The following is an 18,527-nucleotide window of genomic DNA, read 5'->3' on the forward strand; positions in this document are numbered from 1 at the left end:
TTCTTGACTGAGATGGAATCAGGGAATATGCAACAGATCCAAAAACACGTAAATGGCTTACCGAAGGCTTAATACCGCTCCATGCTTCAAATGATTCAATACTGCTTTTGTTGGTGATATGTTCCGTAGATACACCGCTTTAGCAATCGCCTCTACCCAGAACTCATCGGGTAAACCTTTTTCTTTCAGCATACTAAGGGCTATTTCAACCACTGTCCTATTCCTTCGTTCCGATACGCCGTTTTGCTCCGGGGTGTACGGTGTAGTGAGTTCTCTATGTATACCATGTTCATCACAAAATCGATTGAATTCTTCAAGAACAAATTCACCTCCATTGTCGGTTCTAAGAGTCTTTATATGGAACCCACTTTGATTCTCTACTTTAGCCTTGAATGTTTTAAAATTAGCAAATACTTTTCCTTTACTCTTCAGAAAAAACACCCATGACATTCGTGTATAATCATCTGTTAGTAGTAGAAAGTACTTACTACCTCCAAATGATGTTGTCGGCATGGGTCCACAGACGTCTGCATGAACCAAGTCAAGTAAATTAGAGGCTCTCCAAGCACCACCTGTTGGGAACGATTTTTGATGTTGCTTACCATAAACACAGCCTTCACATAGATCCATTTGTGTTATTTCTGGTAGCCCATGAACCATGTTATTTGTATGAAGGAGCTTCAGACCTTGCTGATTTAGATGCCCATATCGAAGATGCCACAACCATGATTTACTCTTTTCTTTTGCAACCAGATCAAAGTTTCCAATTGCTGAAATATCTAAAGAAAACATTCTGTTCTTTGTCATTGGAACCTTAACAATCTCCTGAAGATTTTTGCTAATAACACACATTTCATCTTGGAAAAGAACGGAATGCCCGGTTGATATTAGTTGACCAACACTTAGAAGACTATACCCTAAAGAAGGTATATAGAAAACTTCATGCACAAGACGTGTCTTCCCAGTTGTCAATTGAATTTTCACAGTGCCCTATCCTTCTCCATATAATTTTTTTCCATCACCAACTTGAACTACCATCTTCTGCGTGTTGTCAAGTGTAGAGAAGACATCTCTTTGCCCGGTCATATGATTCAAACATCCACTGTCAATGAACCAAATGTTGTTTGCTTTATTCACATCTCCAGCACACATCATGAGAGCCATGTGTGTCCGTTCTTTATGATCATCCTCCGCCATACGCACCATGAACAGCTTCTCGTCTTCCTCAGTTTCACCCAAGTTCTCTTCAGCAACATAACTAACATGTTGATCCTTGAACCAACAGTCATCTTTCACGTGATCAAAACGATTGCAATGTTTGCAGTGCACACTATTTCTTCCTCGGCCTCTACCGAAGCCTCCTCGAGCACGAGACCTGCCTCGAAAGCTTCCTGATCCACGACCACCAAATGATGTTGTGTCTTGTGCTTGGAAATTTCTTGATCCACATCCACCATATGATGATGTATCCTGTACCTGCAAAGCCTTTTCTTTTATTTTTGTTGGTGAACGTTTAATTCTTGCCTCATGGGACTGCAAGGACCCCATCAATTGATTAACGGAGAGAATTGAGAGATCCTTTGATTCTTCTATTGATGCTAATACATGATCAAAATTCTGTGGTAGACTCCGCAACACCTTCTCGACAATGGTTTGATCACTTATCTCTTCACCATATGCTCTCAGTTGACTCACAGTGTCCATACTTCTTGACATCAAATCAGCAACAGCTTCGTCATCTTTCATTGCTAGGTTTTCAAATTCTCTCCTGAGAGACTGGCGCCTTACAACAACAACCTTTGAGTCGCCATGAAATTCTTCACGTAACACCTCCCATGCCTCTTGTGCGGTGCTTGCTGCTGCGATTCTTGAGAACATCGTATCATGAACTTCTTGCTGGATAATGGCTAGTGCCTTGGCATGCTTTCTCTTGTTTTCTTTCATCAGTGCTTCATCATCTTCGGTGGGACACCCATTTTCTACAAACTCCCACAAGTCTTGTGATTTGAGTAGTGTCTTGAGTCATATGTTCCAATACTGGTATCCATCTCCCTTGAATACTGGAATCAATGGTTGTGCCGAACTCATACTGTTTCCCGAGTTTGCCATCACAGAACCGCCTGTTGCTCTGATACCACAATGTTGGAGTTAAGAGAGAAAGAGTTGGGAAACTACTGCTTTTATTGATCTCAAAAGACACGTACATAACAGGGAAAACAAAAGACTTATTTAAACTAAAAACATAACAGTAAAAGATAAAACTAAGGAGCACTATCCCACTAATTGCAGTAGCATCTTTATCCCAAAAGACTCCCTAATACTTCCTGATTACCAGGTCACTTAGCTGACTAATTCCATGTAACCGTTGATGCAAATTTGGATCAATATTCAACAATTTTTGTGTTGGTAATTTTTGTAGCCGGTAGACTTTTGTTGTAGTCTACAAAATGAATATATCTACAAATTACAGAAATCAACCGAACTAATAAATAAATGTGAAAAAGATAACAATATAATAATATTACAAACATGCAATAATGCAACAATGTAACCGTGTAATAGAAAATAACAGAAAAAATCAATGTTCTCTTTGGACCACCATTAAGTGGCATGCATAATGATATAATGATGATTATTTGGTATAAAACATTGAAGTTGATCCAAATTCTAATTTTATAGAATTCAATTTTGGATGTCCCATTATCGCAAGAAAAACCTATATATATATATATATATATATATATATATATATATATATATATATATATATATATATATATATATATATATATATATATATAACAACCAAGGTGATCATTGACTTTGCAAGCGCTGGTGATATATGATGCCAGCTTTTCTTGCATACACAAGCTAATAGAATATCTTGAATAAACCTGCTCGTATCTATGGTAGGTAAAACTTAGAAGGGAGTATAGGTGGACAAGTGATACTATTTACAGATATACATGCTTACGATTGAAGATGCCAAGAAGGTTTTAATCAGCAAAACGCTAAGAAGAAACCAAAAAGTTCATAAACTAGAACCTACCCTTGCTCGTTTAATTATATTATAACTCTAAATATTTTATATTTCTTTAATCAATTATTTGTTTTTATCATAGTTTATATTTATGAGACTATATATTAATCTCTAATGATAATATTAATTTAAAATATTTTGTATTAGAACTGATGTGTTTAATAAATGAATAACTGAATTAGGAGGTTTTATGGAATATTTTAGATAGATAGGATCAACATATAAGTTTATAAAAATGCTATTGAAAAAAAGTTTATCATTAGAGAAATATTTAATTAGATGTCAAACTTAATAAAATAATAATTTTACACAGATAATGTTAAAAATATATTAACCATTATATTGAATGATCAATAATAAAAATAATAATAAACTATATGTTTTATGATAATATGTGAACAATAAAAATATAATAATAAATTATAAAATAAACTCAATGAGAATAATCTTAACTTAGATTTCTTTTTTGAACAAAAAGAAAACCATTGTTGTATATAATCATATAAATAAATTCATTTATAAAATAACAAATAAATAAAAATCAATTCCTTATATATAAAAAGAATATTAGTATTATAATTATAATACAATAATATAGTAGTGTAATAGCATTATAAAAAGTGATTGAAAAGAACAAGGACCACAAGTCATTGACCATGCATGGGTTAGTGAAATAATCGCTTTGGAAGTTGATTTGCAAGAACGTGGAGATTCCCATAAGTCGGAAGATAAGATGTTATTCAAAGACAACTTTCTTATTTAAACAAGTTAATAAAATAAATTCAGCAAATCCGGTAACTGTGTTTAGTCAAAGGGAGCAGCATAAACACCGGATGCAAAATTACAAACAATAAGATGCCAAAAAAAGATTTATACGTCAACCCAAGCTGTCTATTTATACATCTATATCACAACGCTAATCTGTATAGAAGCTTAAACATGCATTATTTTGCACTTGCAATACTCCTAGTTCTCACCGGAATCATCTTTTGGCAATGGTGGTCAACTCATGTCCGCCGTAGAAAACTACCACCAGGCCCCATACCTTTACCAATCATCGGAAGCCTCCACTTATTAGGAAACCTCCCACATCGCGACCTCCACAAGCTCTCCCAAAAGTATGGGCCGATCATGTCCATCCGCCTTGGGTCCATCCAATCGGTGATAATCTCTTCACCGGAAGCTGCCAAACTCTTCCTCGGAACCCATGACGCCATTTTTGCATCTCGTCCGAATACAGAAGCTGCTAAGTACCTATCTTATGGAAGCAAAGGAATGACACTTACGGAATATGGACCATATTGGCGTAGTGTGAGAAAGTTTTGTACGTTGGAACTGCTTAATGTTATGAAAGTTCATTCTTTTGCAGGGATGAGAAGGGATGAGATTAGGTTGATGGTGGAGGAGATGAAGGTTGCATCAATGGAGCGTAAGGTGGTGGATTTGGACGAGGCTGTAGGTGTGTTGGTTGAAGGCATGACGTGTAGGATGATTTTTGGTCAGAAAAATAATGATAAGTCTATTTTTAAGGGCGTACTTGATGAGACCATGGAAATAGCAGGTGCCTTCAATTTGGCAGACTATGTGCCAATATTAGCTCCGTTTGATCTTCAGGTTCGTAATTTCATAATCTTGATGACCTCAATATTGCCAAAAGTTCATAGAGATATTTTTATTTAATACACAAAAAACATGTGTTTAGAATATGGTAATATTCTTAGACAATATGTCCGAGTTATAGGTTAAACGATAGTAAAATACTAATGTAAACCTTTTAAGATGTTGTTCTGAGTCGTAATCCTTTGAAAGACACCCATGAAATGAATGAAGGAGCCTTAAGCTCTAATACCATGTACGAAAAGATAAACTCAACAATTTCCCAACATCAAGATTCCATTCACTATGAAATTACATCAAACAAATACAAAAGAAAACTCACTACATTAACTCTCTTACATTCAAACAAGAAACCTGATAACAAGTTATTATGGATCTAAAGCTCTTTAACGAAACACTTACAGAAACCCTAATCTAGAGAGAAAGAGAGAACACTAAAAAAAATATCTAGAAAGACTTAGCAACTGAACGTGATTAACACTTTAAATACTCTCGGAGCAAGCAGCTCCATGGAGCACCCACACCCGAATAGGGTCCGCATGTAAACCCGAAGATCACACCTGCACATTATATTTCACAATACACCCTATAGAATAGTAAAAATACAAACCTTACCTTTTCTTAATTAATGTTAAGTTTGAATAAGAGAATATATATTTCAACAGTAACCGTATGTTTCTTTATAGGATAACAACATTTTAAGAAGCTAATACATCAAAATCGTGAATTTCATAGTACATTCTAAACATGATTGGACTTTCATAGTTGCTTTGAGTTATATATATATATATATATATATATATATATATATATATATATATATATATATATATATATATATATATATCAAAGATCCTAATCCATTTTTCATGTTCTGAATTTGCAGGGGTTAACTAAACGATTTAAGTCGTTAAAAAAAGACATTGATGAAATGCTTGAGACATTGATAAATGAGCATGAAGAAAACAGTCTTATCGCTTCTCAAAGGTCAGATGAAATGGATTTCATTGACATATTGATGTCACTAAAGGAACAATATTCAAATACCCATGATGAGCTATCATATACGATTGATAGGTCTAGCATGAAGGCCATTTTACTTGAAATGGTAGCTGGGGCTCGTGACACTGTAAAAACTTCAATTGAATGGATATTAGCTGCACTTATCAAACACCCAAGAGTGATGAACGAGCTTCAAAAAGAACTGAAGACTGTGATTGGAGATAAAAAAGAGGTTGAAGAAACAGATTTGACAAAGCTAACTTACTTGCATATGGTAGTTAAAGAGACTTTTCGGCTTTATCCCGTCTCTCCATTATTGATTCCGCATGAATCTATGGAGGATATCATAATTAATGGTTACAATATACCGAAGAAGAGTCGTGTTATTATAAATTATTGGGCATTTGGACGTGACCCAAAAGTTTGGTCTGAAAATTGGGATGAATTTCTTCCAGAGAGGTTTCTTGACAAAGATATTGATTTTCGTGGGGCTGATTGTCAACTTATACAATTTGGCATAGGAAGAAGAGGATGTCCTGGAATGAATTTGGGGTTATTGACTGTTGGTTTAGTGATTGCTAACATGGTACATTGCTTTGAATGGAAACTACCAAATGGAATGTCACCAAGTGATCTGGATATGAATGAAAATTTTGGTTTAACTATTCCTCCTATTATGCCCTTATTAGCCATTCCAATATACCGCACTTGAGGAAGAAGTCCTCGGAGTTTGTTCATGACACTTGACAAGCAAAATAAATGAAGGAAACAAACTTTAGGATTGCTTAAGTTTGAACCCTTCATTGTAATGTTTCATGTGTTTATGTGTATAGAGTTTGGTATATGCATCTACCTATGAAAAATGATGTGTTTGAATGAATGTTTGACTTCATGAATTGATTGAATTTTTTATTGTGTGAAGTAATTTTCATGCATAATATTTATACAGGACATAACTGAACAATAAAGCAATCAATAATGGATGATAAGGTAATCTTATTCTTAGGGATGTTAATCGGATAAAATATTCAGGTTTAGGATAGTTCGGATATTTTTTATATAATCGATACCTGATCCATATTATGATTTGGTTATTTGTTTGTTGGTGGCGAGTGAATTTTACTTCTCAATAAAATGTCACACAAATTAAAGAGTTTCATAATTTATTTTTGTGTGATGTTTTGTTGCTATGGTTTGTAGGCTTTAACACATGCACCTCATGATGATGACAATTTCAATAAATCTCGGGGATTATTATTATTATTATTATTATTATTATTATTATTATTATTATTATTATTATTATCATTATTATTTTCGCTTTCGTTGTCGTTGTCATCATCTATATGAAATTTACATTTCCATGGAATGCCACACAAATTAAAGAGTTTCATAATTTATTTTTGTGTGATGTTTTATTGTTATGGTTTGTAGGCTTTAACACATGCACCTCATGATGACAATTAATCTGTTTAATAAATCTTTTGGATTATTATTATTATTATATATATATATATATATATATATATATATATATATATATATATATTTAAATGTTTCTAGTAACTATTGTGTGTATGAATGCACTAATAGGAATTCAGGAATAATTAAATAATAAAAAATTGTAATAAGGGTAATTATGTAACTTTAGCATGATAATTAAAATAAAATCCTTTAATTCATGGATATTACCATAAAATTCTCTTTGACCAACTATTAAACCCTGGCTTCTCATAAAAATGTCTTTCACCAAAATCGTATCCTCCCCCTTCCATTTACATTTGGCGGCATCAGTTGAGTTTTGATGAACATATCGACCATAACCCTGCTACAACCAACAAATGTTACAAGACTTGGGGAGTGAATGATAATCAAAATACCAGCACCAGTAGTAACGAATTCAAACAAATTCTATTTCCTAAGACACCAAAAGGTTAGTTATATTTCCTCTATTTCTTATTCAACTTAATCGATTTCTTCTACCTTAATTTCTGATTCGTTGGAAGTTTCATCTTTGAAGAATCGAGACTTATTCACTTTGAGTCAAATTTGATTTATGATTCTGATTGAGTATATATCGATTGATTGGTTTTGAAATTGATTTTTGATTTTGCACCTTGAATCTAATTGCTATCTGAAATTGCACATGATGCTTACCTTGTTGTTGAATCTGATGTTGATCTTGACATGTTAATTTGCTATGTGTAATGTGAAAGTGTAACTTCCACCCACCAGGTGTTCGGCATAATGCCAACATTGCATCATTCTTCCTTAAACATTCTACATATTCTTATGTGATAATAATTTCTTTTAATTTATTCTAGATACTGTAAGTTATGTATACCTTAAATATTTTAAACATTAGGGTTTAAGTTTATTTATTCTATGCATGGTGGTTTGATAAAATGTTCACTTCAAATTATTCTACTTATTCTAATGTATGTTGTATACTAGTTATTTTAACTACTTTTACTTATGTTTTATGTTTTGTGTTGAATATTCTATATATTCTAATCAAGCTTCAATTGCTACAGATGATGAAAGATACACTATTACCTTTTTATAATATTTCCATTCTGAAAGAATAGTTTATTATATAAGAATATTATTGTTTTATTCTGATAGAATTTGTACTTAATTAATTATATGTTTAGTGTGCAGTTGTTACAAGTGTATCACTACAAAGTATTTGGCAATGAATTTGTGATAGAAATGGTTTGAATATGGCTTGAAGACCTGATAGGAAAGGCTCATTGTATAAAATCATTCTCATGCAATACAATTCTGACAGAATGTCAATATCACAAAATATCAATCTCATAGAATGCTAGCATATTTTGAATTGACTTAGAGGTCAAACGTATACAAGACATCTAGAATGTTGTTGTTTTTTAAGAATTATACTTGTTATTCTTTCAGAATGTTTGTTATAATTCAATGAATCACAATCATACAATGTAATTATTTGATATATTATTAGTTCAAAAATCGATTTTGTGTATTCTTTCAAAATATATTTACTACTTTATGCTTGACATTCTGTCATTCTGACAGAATAAAATCAAAAAATATGTTTACTACTTTATGGTTCAAATTCTATCATTTTGACAGAATAAAAATCAGATTTTTAATTTTAAATTAATTTAAAATATTTAGATTTTTAAAAATAAAGGAATTAATTATCCCTAAAAATCCAAAATTTTCCTATTTTAATATAGGTTAATTGACTAGAATGCCCTTATGCTCAAATTTGTGCGATTATATCTTACATGTTATCCTATTCTACTAACATAGACTCTCAGATCATGGTTTTTGATTATATTCCATCCAATGGTCCAGATCTGTGCATTCTGGCATACAATAGTTACTAAAAACAAAATAACCTAACCCTATATATATATATATATATATATATATATATATATATATATATATATATATATATATATATATATATATATATATATATATATATATATATATACTAGCCGTTTACCCGCGCTAAGCGTCGGGCGGCAAAGAGTTTCTTTCGGAAGATAGTAATGTGATGATTAGTTTCCTTTAGACAAGAGTTATTCATTGTGACCTTTTGGTAGACAATTTTGTGTCGAATAGGTCATTTCAACGGATGGTTTCTTGCTAGATGCATAGTCATACAATACAACAGAGGTTGAGTATACATTTGGAATTTCATTTAATAGTTTATAGTTGATTTTACTATATATAAATAAAAACAATTTGTAATCATGTAGTTTTGTTCATTTATAATATCTCCAATATATAAACTACACCAAAACCGTGTAAGTACAAACATTCGGTTGGTTGACAACCTGTGATGATTGCTGACTATACCACTCTTGTCCTGTGAGAACTTAAAAAAGGCAATCTACTTATAATCCTATAAAATAAAAAAATATATATATAAATTTAAGTGAGTTTGACTTTGTTGACCAAAATTAATTACCTTGGATCCTTTTTGTTAGACGGATTTTTGGATCATTCCTCATTGTAAATGGAATTCCAGTCACAATTACAGCTCTTCCAGCTTGATCAGCAAAATCTAATTCTTCACTTACCTATTTAAATAAAATTTTAAACTTTTTAATAAATGTTATAAGGAGAAAATAGTCAAATACTATATAAAATTATAAATTACCTATCCACGACATACAAAAAATAACACTATACCAGTAGTTGAGTTGTCTCTTAGCTTAGCCCATGTAGTCCTGTTCAAATTTTAAAATGATTTAAAGAAAATAATTTTTTTAACTAAAAGTGAATAAATAATTTACTCTTACATCAATTGCTTTAGGAAAAAGTGAAGATTGTCTAGGTTCCACTAAAGCCTTGAATAATGTTTGTTAAATCTCACATAAAAAAATGGTTAATTTTATATGAACGGTTTGTGTTTTAATGACTTTACATAAATGGTTAATTATAAGAAATGATGCTAATCTTTACAAACCAAATTTCTTCAAACAAACATAAAGAAGCAGCAAACAAACAGAAAGAAGCAGTAAAACAGCAATAGTCCAAAAAAGTAATACATAATTTGAATGTTTTGGGGAAACAGTTGACCATTGTAATCGATTTCAAACAAAATACACATAAAATTGGTGAAGTTCTTTATATGGTTTACCAAATTTCATACAGTTTAGCTGCAACAGAAATGGTAAATGTTGACAGCTAATTTGCAAAATTATTTGTTTTTTTCAAAAAATTGTAACATTAGAACAATTTTTAACTATTTTTGTTTTATAATGACATACATATATAATCAATACTCCGGTCAACAGTAATGATCCTTGTTCTTAATTTAACAAATAATGTGATATTTTAGAATTATGAAAAGAGACATAGAAGAAAAAGTGAAAAAAAAAATCATAATTGTCACAACACACACTAACACAAATACACAAAATATACACATGTACAGATAGTTAAAGACACAAATACATAGTTACATACTATCACAAATGTATATAGAAGAAGTTTGTTACTTCATATGAAAGAAATAAAAAGAAAATAGTATACATACACACTTCAAGTTATATCAAATGTAACATAAAGGTGAAACAAAGCTTATTACTTGAGAATTAATAGCATACAAATATCTAATTAAACATCATAGCAAGTAGTTCTTACCTGGTAGAAAATAAATTGTAGTAGGAAGATACTTTTATTCCGATCACACATTCTTCTTCTTTTCTTCAGTTCACATGCAAAAAATAATGCAATTAATATCATATCAAAGTATATGCAAAATCATGCAAAAAAACAAGTCAAATACAATCATAATTTCAATTAAATAAATAATACTAAAAATTAAGATAAAAATCAACAGCTAAAATCATAGATTATTTAATATATCTTTATTGTAATTTTACTATATGTGAATTAAAAAAATAAAACGCGTTTTTAATTATATTAAAAGAATTTGGTAAATTTAAAACTAAAAAAGTGAACTTCATACAAAGGGAAAAAGACTTAAAAGCCCAATGAAATTTCCAAACTATTCAAAAAACCCCAATCAAGTTTTGTATGTTCAAAAAAACCCAATGAACTTAACATTTTATCTAAAAAGTCCAACAAAGTTCCAAACCGTTCAGAAAATCTCAATTTTATTTTGCTTAAGTTCGTTGGGTTTCTTTTGAACAGTCAAAACATGATTGGAGTTTTTTAAACGTTTTGGAAACTTCGTTGGTCTAACAAGTCATTTTTCCGATACGGTAATAAGTCACGTCATATGTTTCTCTTATTTGACTTTCAGGAAAGTGTAACTTAGTTGGTTTTTTAGACAAAATGTTAAGTTTGTTGGATTTTTTTGAACAAACAAAAGATAATTTGAGTTTTTTGAACGGTTTGGAAATTTAATTGGGTTTTTAAGTCATTTTCCCTCATACAAAAGCCAACTAAAATGATTTCTTTTTCTTATTATACCAAAATATGTTGTTTTGTAAAAAATTGCTTCATGTATTGGTAGCCAAACGTTGAGATTTGTTAAACATATTGAAAAAAAAACATAAGCAGATACAAGCCTGCCTGTTACACAAATTTTATTATTTTTAAAGCTCACATGTTCATGGAAAAATAGTTTTTATAACCAACTGGAAATCTGGTGTGAATATACAATTAGAAATAAAATTAACGAACCTGAAGGTGACATTTGGAGAGAAGTTAATGTTGTCTGCAATGCCTGAACTCTTGTTACTTTCCACATCCCTGGAAGATACCAAAGAAGGCATATGAGCTCAGAGAAAGAATTGGAGCATAAGAGAGACAAAATGGGAGAGGGGTCTTCATGTTTGAGGTCTTACACTCTTACTCTTACACTATAAGTTTTTTGGTTGAATTGAAAATTTACAACCATTATATACATGTATATTTTAACAGGTTAAATAATTCTTATAATCTTTGAAGGTTAGGAAGGCTTGAAAAGTTGGGATGAATTGTTCCAGTAAGCTAATATATTGACAGATCATTGCATAACTTATCATATAAAAGTATAAGAATCGAAACTCCAAACACGAAGACACAAAGTAGATCAAAAATAAACTGTGTAAAAGCATTTCAAGATTGAGGATTGGTCCTTCTAAGGTGCAGTTACTTAAACTACTGCAACACCCAAAATAATATTGGATTAGAATGCTATGTGTTGAAATTTATTATTACTAAAGTTTATTAAAACTTAAGCTACCCTTACAAGTTGGCCCTTCCTAGCATATTTCCATAAGATGATGGTGTATTTCCTTCAAAGTGATTGTTGTTAAATTTACTATCAAACAAAGAGCATTTAACCCCTTAATTTTAAGATTTGACAAAAACAAAATTATTTATAAAAGCACTGTAGTATTGAAATAAAGAATATAGTATAATCAAGTATGGGGGTTTATTGAGCTCAGGAGGAAGATAGCCAGATAAGTTGTAATTGTCAAGAAGCCTGCAACATTCGTCCATGTCAGTAAAACCCAATGCACTCAAAACTTGAGTAACTCTCCTCTAATTAATAAAAGGAAAAAAAAACTAACTTACCAGATCTGAAAATTTATAGAGTTCCATATTGATCCATCATATTGAATTAACTCTTGATCTAAACCCAAATCTTCAAGATTCTGAATAAAAGAAAATAAGGGATTGTCTGTGTGGTGGTTTTTTCGATGGATCAAGGGTGGGGGTTCATCGCCAAAGAAGTGGTGTGAGGGAAGATAATTTGAAGCACAAATCTTAAGGTAATTTGAGGCACAAACAGATGCAAACAAATAAAAACAAATGTCAGAAACAACTTCTAAAATTTGAATTGTGAAACACATAAAATTTACCTTAAAGTAATTTGAAGCACTGGCACCAGAGTTGATAAACTTCCCTTTCTGGCCCTTCACAAAGCCAACCCATTAACCAGAATCAAGAATCCACAAAAGAACACTATTTTAACATAATAAGCTAAATCGAGTTCTAAAAGTGATGAAAAAACCTAGGTAGTGTATGCACAGTTCATCAGTAGCTTTAGGGATCAATTGTTTCACAGAAGTAGATCAACAGGAGAATATATATAGTACACCATGGAACTACATTACCCAGTGAAGAAGCAGATCAACAGGAGAATGTAAAAGATGCCTCATTCCAGCTACTTAATTTGTTTGTTGATATAGATAAAGGCCCTGCATTTTTGCAGTTTGTGTAGAGTAGCTTTCAGAAGTAAGTATAAATGATCTGAAACTACGCCAATGAAAGTTTAAAACAGTACCTTTACAAGGGCATAATTTACTTGAAAGATTCCAGCCCTTGTCATACCTTCCAATTAAATAAACAAACAATGAGATCCCATGTGTATTTAATCACAGGTGTATTGAAACATCAAGAGAAAAGAAGGATCAAAAAGGAACATCAAATGATCCAAGTAAGCAACTAAAGCCCCAACTACATTCACATATCCAGAATCCTACACAGTGGATCCCCTGTTTATCCAAGAATGAGCATCTAGTGTCACCTTTCCACAAACCTACAACACTTCAGTCAAGTAAAATTATATAGAAAATATATATAGATTATGAAATTATAAACAATAAAAAACTGACGTCACCTGAGAGTTAGTTAGCATGAATAGCTCTCCTAGTAAGATATTATCGTTTTGGGAAATTGTTTCTTTTTTTGTGATCGTCTTTTTTGGGGACACTTTATGTTCTAAAAGTTTGGAAAAAATGCAAGAAATGGCAACTAAGTTTATATGATTTTTTTATATCATCCTACTTATGATTATACTGCATGGCTAAAATAGTAATTAAAGTACAAATTTAAAAAAAAATGAAAACAAATTTAAAAAAGTTTAAAGTTAAGTAATTAAAGTAGGATGTTATATTAGACAAAAAAATGTATGTAAATTGCTCTAGTAAGGTTCGACTTTGTCATTATAATCTTTCAATTTCATCATTCTTAGTCTAGCTTGCTCCTGTAATCAATAAACTTCACCATTACTAACTCGTATTCTAAATTTGCCAAGTATGTTACCCATGATACAAACATGTTTGTGTTTTTTTAACGCATGATAGCAACCGAGTTGTAATTCTTTAATGATAATACCAAACTATAATGGTATTTTCTGTTAAACCACAAAATTTCCCAAAATAAAATGGTATTTTCTGTAACCTAACCTAATAATACAAGTTTTAATTTAAGCTCATGTTACTCAGCCATGAATATGAAATTTAGTGAATATATATTCAAGAACAAATACCTTGTGTAAGGAACAATTGTAAGGGACAATCGACTAAATATTCAAGGGGAATACCATCCCTCTAAATCACCACCTCCACCTACTTCACCAAAACCTTTTGCTTGTGTAAGCAGATGCTTTCATGGTTGACCTCTAAAGATATGATTTAATCGCCAGTCAGTGCCATGAAGATCTGTTGCTACTAAGTCATGAGTAGGATTTGCTGTGTCATGTCCTCAAAATATAAGATTTTAGTGAGTTAGAGTGTGAAAAAAAAAGTAAAGACATGGGTAGAGGTTAGAGAACATAAGAACAAAAAATTTACCAAGGAAGGAAGGCACTCATCATTTGCATGCTTTTAGAGCACTGAAAACCCACCATGAGTACTCTGCACTCGTGTCTTAAGCTGTTAAGACTTTGCAGAAAGATTGAAAAGTTGGCCTTATAGGCTTAGCTAAGCATTCATCAAGACTTGGTGGATCATTTTGTTGTGTTGGATAGGATGCATCAAGAAGAAAAATAACAACCAAAATCGTTCCCCTTGGTGGAAATGACCTGTATTTGGAGGCAAAACAACAGCAGGAAGCAATTAGAAGAAGTGTACCCATTAGAACAAAAACTCGCATTTCCCACCTTTGGAACGGTGAGATAAGCTTAGTTTCTCCCTGCAACAAACCCAAATCTTTATATTTCAGCTTCATTCCCAATATGAATCGCTTCTATTTTTCTTGAAAAAATCATTTCCCTGTAAAAAAATGTGATAAAACTTTTTAAGTGCCTAAATTTTGAATACAAAACGAAGGAAATATACAAACATACATGTAAACATATGTCACTTTGGTGGGTTTTGGATTAAAAAAATCAAATACCGTTCTAATAATGGGAGAAGAGCCTGTAACACAAAACGAAAAATGAACATAAATATTACAGAATAAAAAACATGAAAGTATTAAAAGAGAAACTGAATATATGAATGAACAAAGTAAACAAAGCTCTAGAAAAATGAAATAACAAACTTCCAATGATATAAATGAGATAAATTATAAGGGCATCAATTTATAAGAAATAACTTGATGGGGTCGGAGATAAGAATTCATCTATTATTCAGAGCATCAGTAGTTATATAATTTTATATTTCACATGTTATACAAAAATGATCATATAAAATTACCTTTTTCCTCATTTAAACCTAGGATTAGGTCGATAATGTTGGAGAAAAAGCCCATAAATTTCTGAACACACACTACAAGAGGGAAAGAAGAGTTCCCGTATACAAACGAAGATATTTATGAAACCAAAAGAAAAACACAAACGGATACAATACATATACATATATATGTACCAGAAACTGTCACTAACCATCACAATGTTTCACAACCAGTACAACGGATCAAACAGTCTCGCCCTTTTGCAAACACATATAGATACTCATTCCTAGATGCATTTATTTCTACTTAAAATTACCAAACTAACCTTAACATTAATAAACAACATGCATAATCCTAAGTTTAGTTTATTATTTCAACACATAAAACAATTTTGATAAGCAATAATTAAATTGGGAAAAGGCATACTTTACCTGCTTTATCCTCATTCGACAGTTGGTTCATAAAAATATTACAAAATCAAATCACCATGACATGCTGTATATGTTATACATGTTGTATATGCTTCTGTTTAAATGTATTCAATGAAATTTTACAACACAAGCAGCATATAAAAGAAATGGAAGAAACAACCAAATTTAGGGATTACCAATAGGGCTAGTTTGGAAAAATTATGAGAAAATTAGATGGGTGGAGTGTACAGCAAGGTCTACATCTTATACAAGTGGAAATTAGTTTATGGTGCCAATTAAGATTGCTGAAAGTGAGGGTTACGATTCAAAAAACAAATAAATCAAACCCGTTTTTCTTGTAAATGATCGAGAGATGAAAATAAAATAACCAAAAAAATGTGAGGGGTGTGTGGTTACAAGCCAGAAAGGGTAACTTTACCTAGTTGTGGTGATGTTGCGCAATGATATTGGCAACGACAAAGAATGCAGAATTGCAGATGGTAAAGAAAGGTCAACCATATGTGATGGGAGAAAGGTGACGTGGATCAGGTGTTTGCGCAAAGGAGGTGGTGGTGGACGCTCGCCACCATATGCTCGGTCGATTAGGGTTTTTTGATGCACACCCAAATCCATACACGAATTCGATCCGGTTTGAGCAATGAAGAACTTGTTGAGGTGATTGAAATGGCTTGAAATGTCTTCTGGTTGATGGGTTGTAGATGATTATGTCACGTGTGCCATCGATTAAACATACTAATCCATTGCAAGAACCCAAAATCTTGATTGAAGTTTTAGGGTCCGTCTCAGGTGGCTTTGATTTAGTGAGTAGTGTTGTGTGAAGGAAGGAGACGGAAAGAATATGGTTTCAATTTTGTGATAGGCAGCTCTTGTGTGCAGAGAAGATTAGGGTACCATCTAATATGATACCGTGTATAGCTAGACTATAAGCTTAATATTATTGTACATGAGGTAATAGGTATTGTACCTCTTAATTTTCAAGAAATGGGCAATATCCTTAATAATATAGTAAAGATATATATATAAGAAATTAAGAGTTAGGAATAGCTTACATGTTTTTCATCAATTTTGCCTCTCATTCTTTAGTTATTTTAATACTTTTGGTGTTTGCAATCAAAATTTTTATATTTTTTAGAAACCTTTTAATATTCAAAGTTTAGCCACAAAACTTTATGAAATTGACAACTTTGGTCCCTTTATGTTTTTTGACGGTTTTCATCCTTGCATTTTCAACGCTCTATCATTTTTTTTTGTATATTTTTTCTATATTGGTCCTCATATTTAATTTTTTTTATTTTTTTTCTGCCCTCTATCTATTTATCTCCGTTTGTTTATCTGTATGAAAATAATACAAAGTTAAGTAAAAGAGTAAAAAACGACTCCTATTATCTATAAACAAAAACAACACTCAAATTAGACGCATGCAGCGTCCATGCGAAGCATGAGCAACATATCTCGTTGAAAATTAAATTTGTTATTTAGCATAAATCAATGATTATGTGAGTTAGTTCATATACAAAGTGGTTATGACGGGTTTCCAGTGGGTAACGGTTTCGAAACAATGAGAACCAAAATCGTAACTGCTTAAGGCTCCAATACTCACCCCTACATATTATACTAGACGAATTTCCGCGCGTTGCATAACACAGATTAAAAATATATTGTTAAAATATTGAAAAATATATGTTTAAATTGGACATGTTATTTACATTAACTTTGAACAATAATATTAATTGACATCAATCCACCTTTATCATTAATATAATTAAATATAATTATTTATTTAGTATTATTTTTAACAATTATTATGATTGATTAATTATATTTTTACTTATGCGATCATTTTCTAATTTCAATAATGATGTGCATTTAAAATACCATTTATTTGTAGCTAAATGTAATTATAATTTGATGTTATTATCATTTAAAATTATTATTAATTAATTTTAAACCACTCATTATTAATAATAATTTAAAGAAGACTTTTAAGAAACACTTAATATTATTATTAAAATGTGAAACATACACTAAATAAAAAAGTAATAAGATAGAAAATTTACATTCCAAAAGGGACTTGCATGGATAATATGATATATCCATGATTTTTATAATTTGATTTTATCATTAATAATTATTGTTCATTAATTTTAAAACCACTTATTATCATCAATAAGTGAAACAAACTTCTTAAAAATACTTATTATTATAATTAAAATGTTAAACATATACTAAAAAATAAAATGATAAGATAAATAGTTTGCATTTTAAAAGAGACATACATGGATAATATGACATATCTATGATTTTTAATTAATTATTGCTTTGAAGCAACACGAACATACAAACATATATACAATAGTTAATTAAATATTATATATCACCTTCCATAACATCTGATCGACAACATGAATCTAATCTAATTTACATTGAAAGTTCAACCACAACATACAATGATATTCTTAAAAAAAATACTTAAACCAGGAAAATACAAAAGAGAATTAGTATATAACAAACTTACAAATTAAAAACTTCAACATAATAACATGGCTCGAAAAATGGTCCAAAGCCCTCAAAACAACACA

At 31.1% G+C, this 18,527-nt stretch overlaps 2 protein-coding genes across 3 annotated transcripts; one reads left to right on the top strand and one right to left on the bottom strand.

Moving 5' to 3' along the window:
* Positions 1 to 990: 990 nt before the first annotated feature.
* On the bottom strand, positions 991 to 1,944 carry LOC145010629 (uncharacterized). The gene has a single exon (XM_078969148.1). The coding sequence runs from the start codon at positions 1,942 to 1,944 to the stop codon at positions 991 to 993; it is 954 nt and encodes a 317-aa protein (XP_078825274.1).
* A 2,035-nt stretch (positions 1,945 to 3,979) lies between these two features.
* On the top strand, positions 3,980 to 6,580 carry LOC145008256 (cytochrome P450 CYP736A12-like). Of its 2 annotated transcripts, XM_078966883.1 has the most exons (3): positions 4,042 to 4,654; positions 5,544 to 5,644; positions 5,735 to 6,580. In XM_078966883.1, the coding sequence occupies exons 1-3, from the start codon at positions 4,172 to 4,174 to the stop codon at positions 6,369 to 6,371; spliced, it is 1,221 nt and encodes a 406-aa protein (XP_078823009.1). In that variant the 5' UTR covers positions 4,042 to 4,171; the 3' UTR covers positions 6,372 to 6,580. The 2 variants fall into 2 exon arrangements, with proteins under 2 accessions (XP_078823008.1, XP_078823009.1); XM_078966882.1 differs by having other exon boundaries at positions 3,980 to 4,654; positions 5,544 to 6,580.
* The last annotated feature ends 11,947 nt before the right edge of the window (positions 6,581 to 18,527 follow it).

The sequence above is a fragment of the Lactuca saligna genome, chromosome 8, assembly GCF_052625555.1.
Source record: "Lactuca saligna cultivar CGN05327 chromosome 8, ASM5262555v1, whole genome shotgun sequence".
Taxonomy (NCBI): Eukaryota; Viridiplantae; Streptophyta; class Magnoliopsida; order Asterales; family Asteraceae; genus Lactuca; species Lactuca saligna.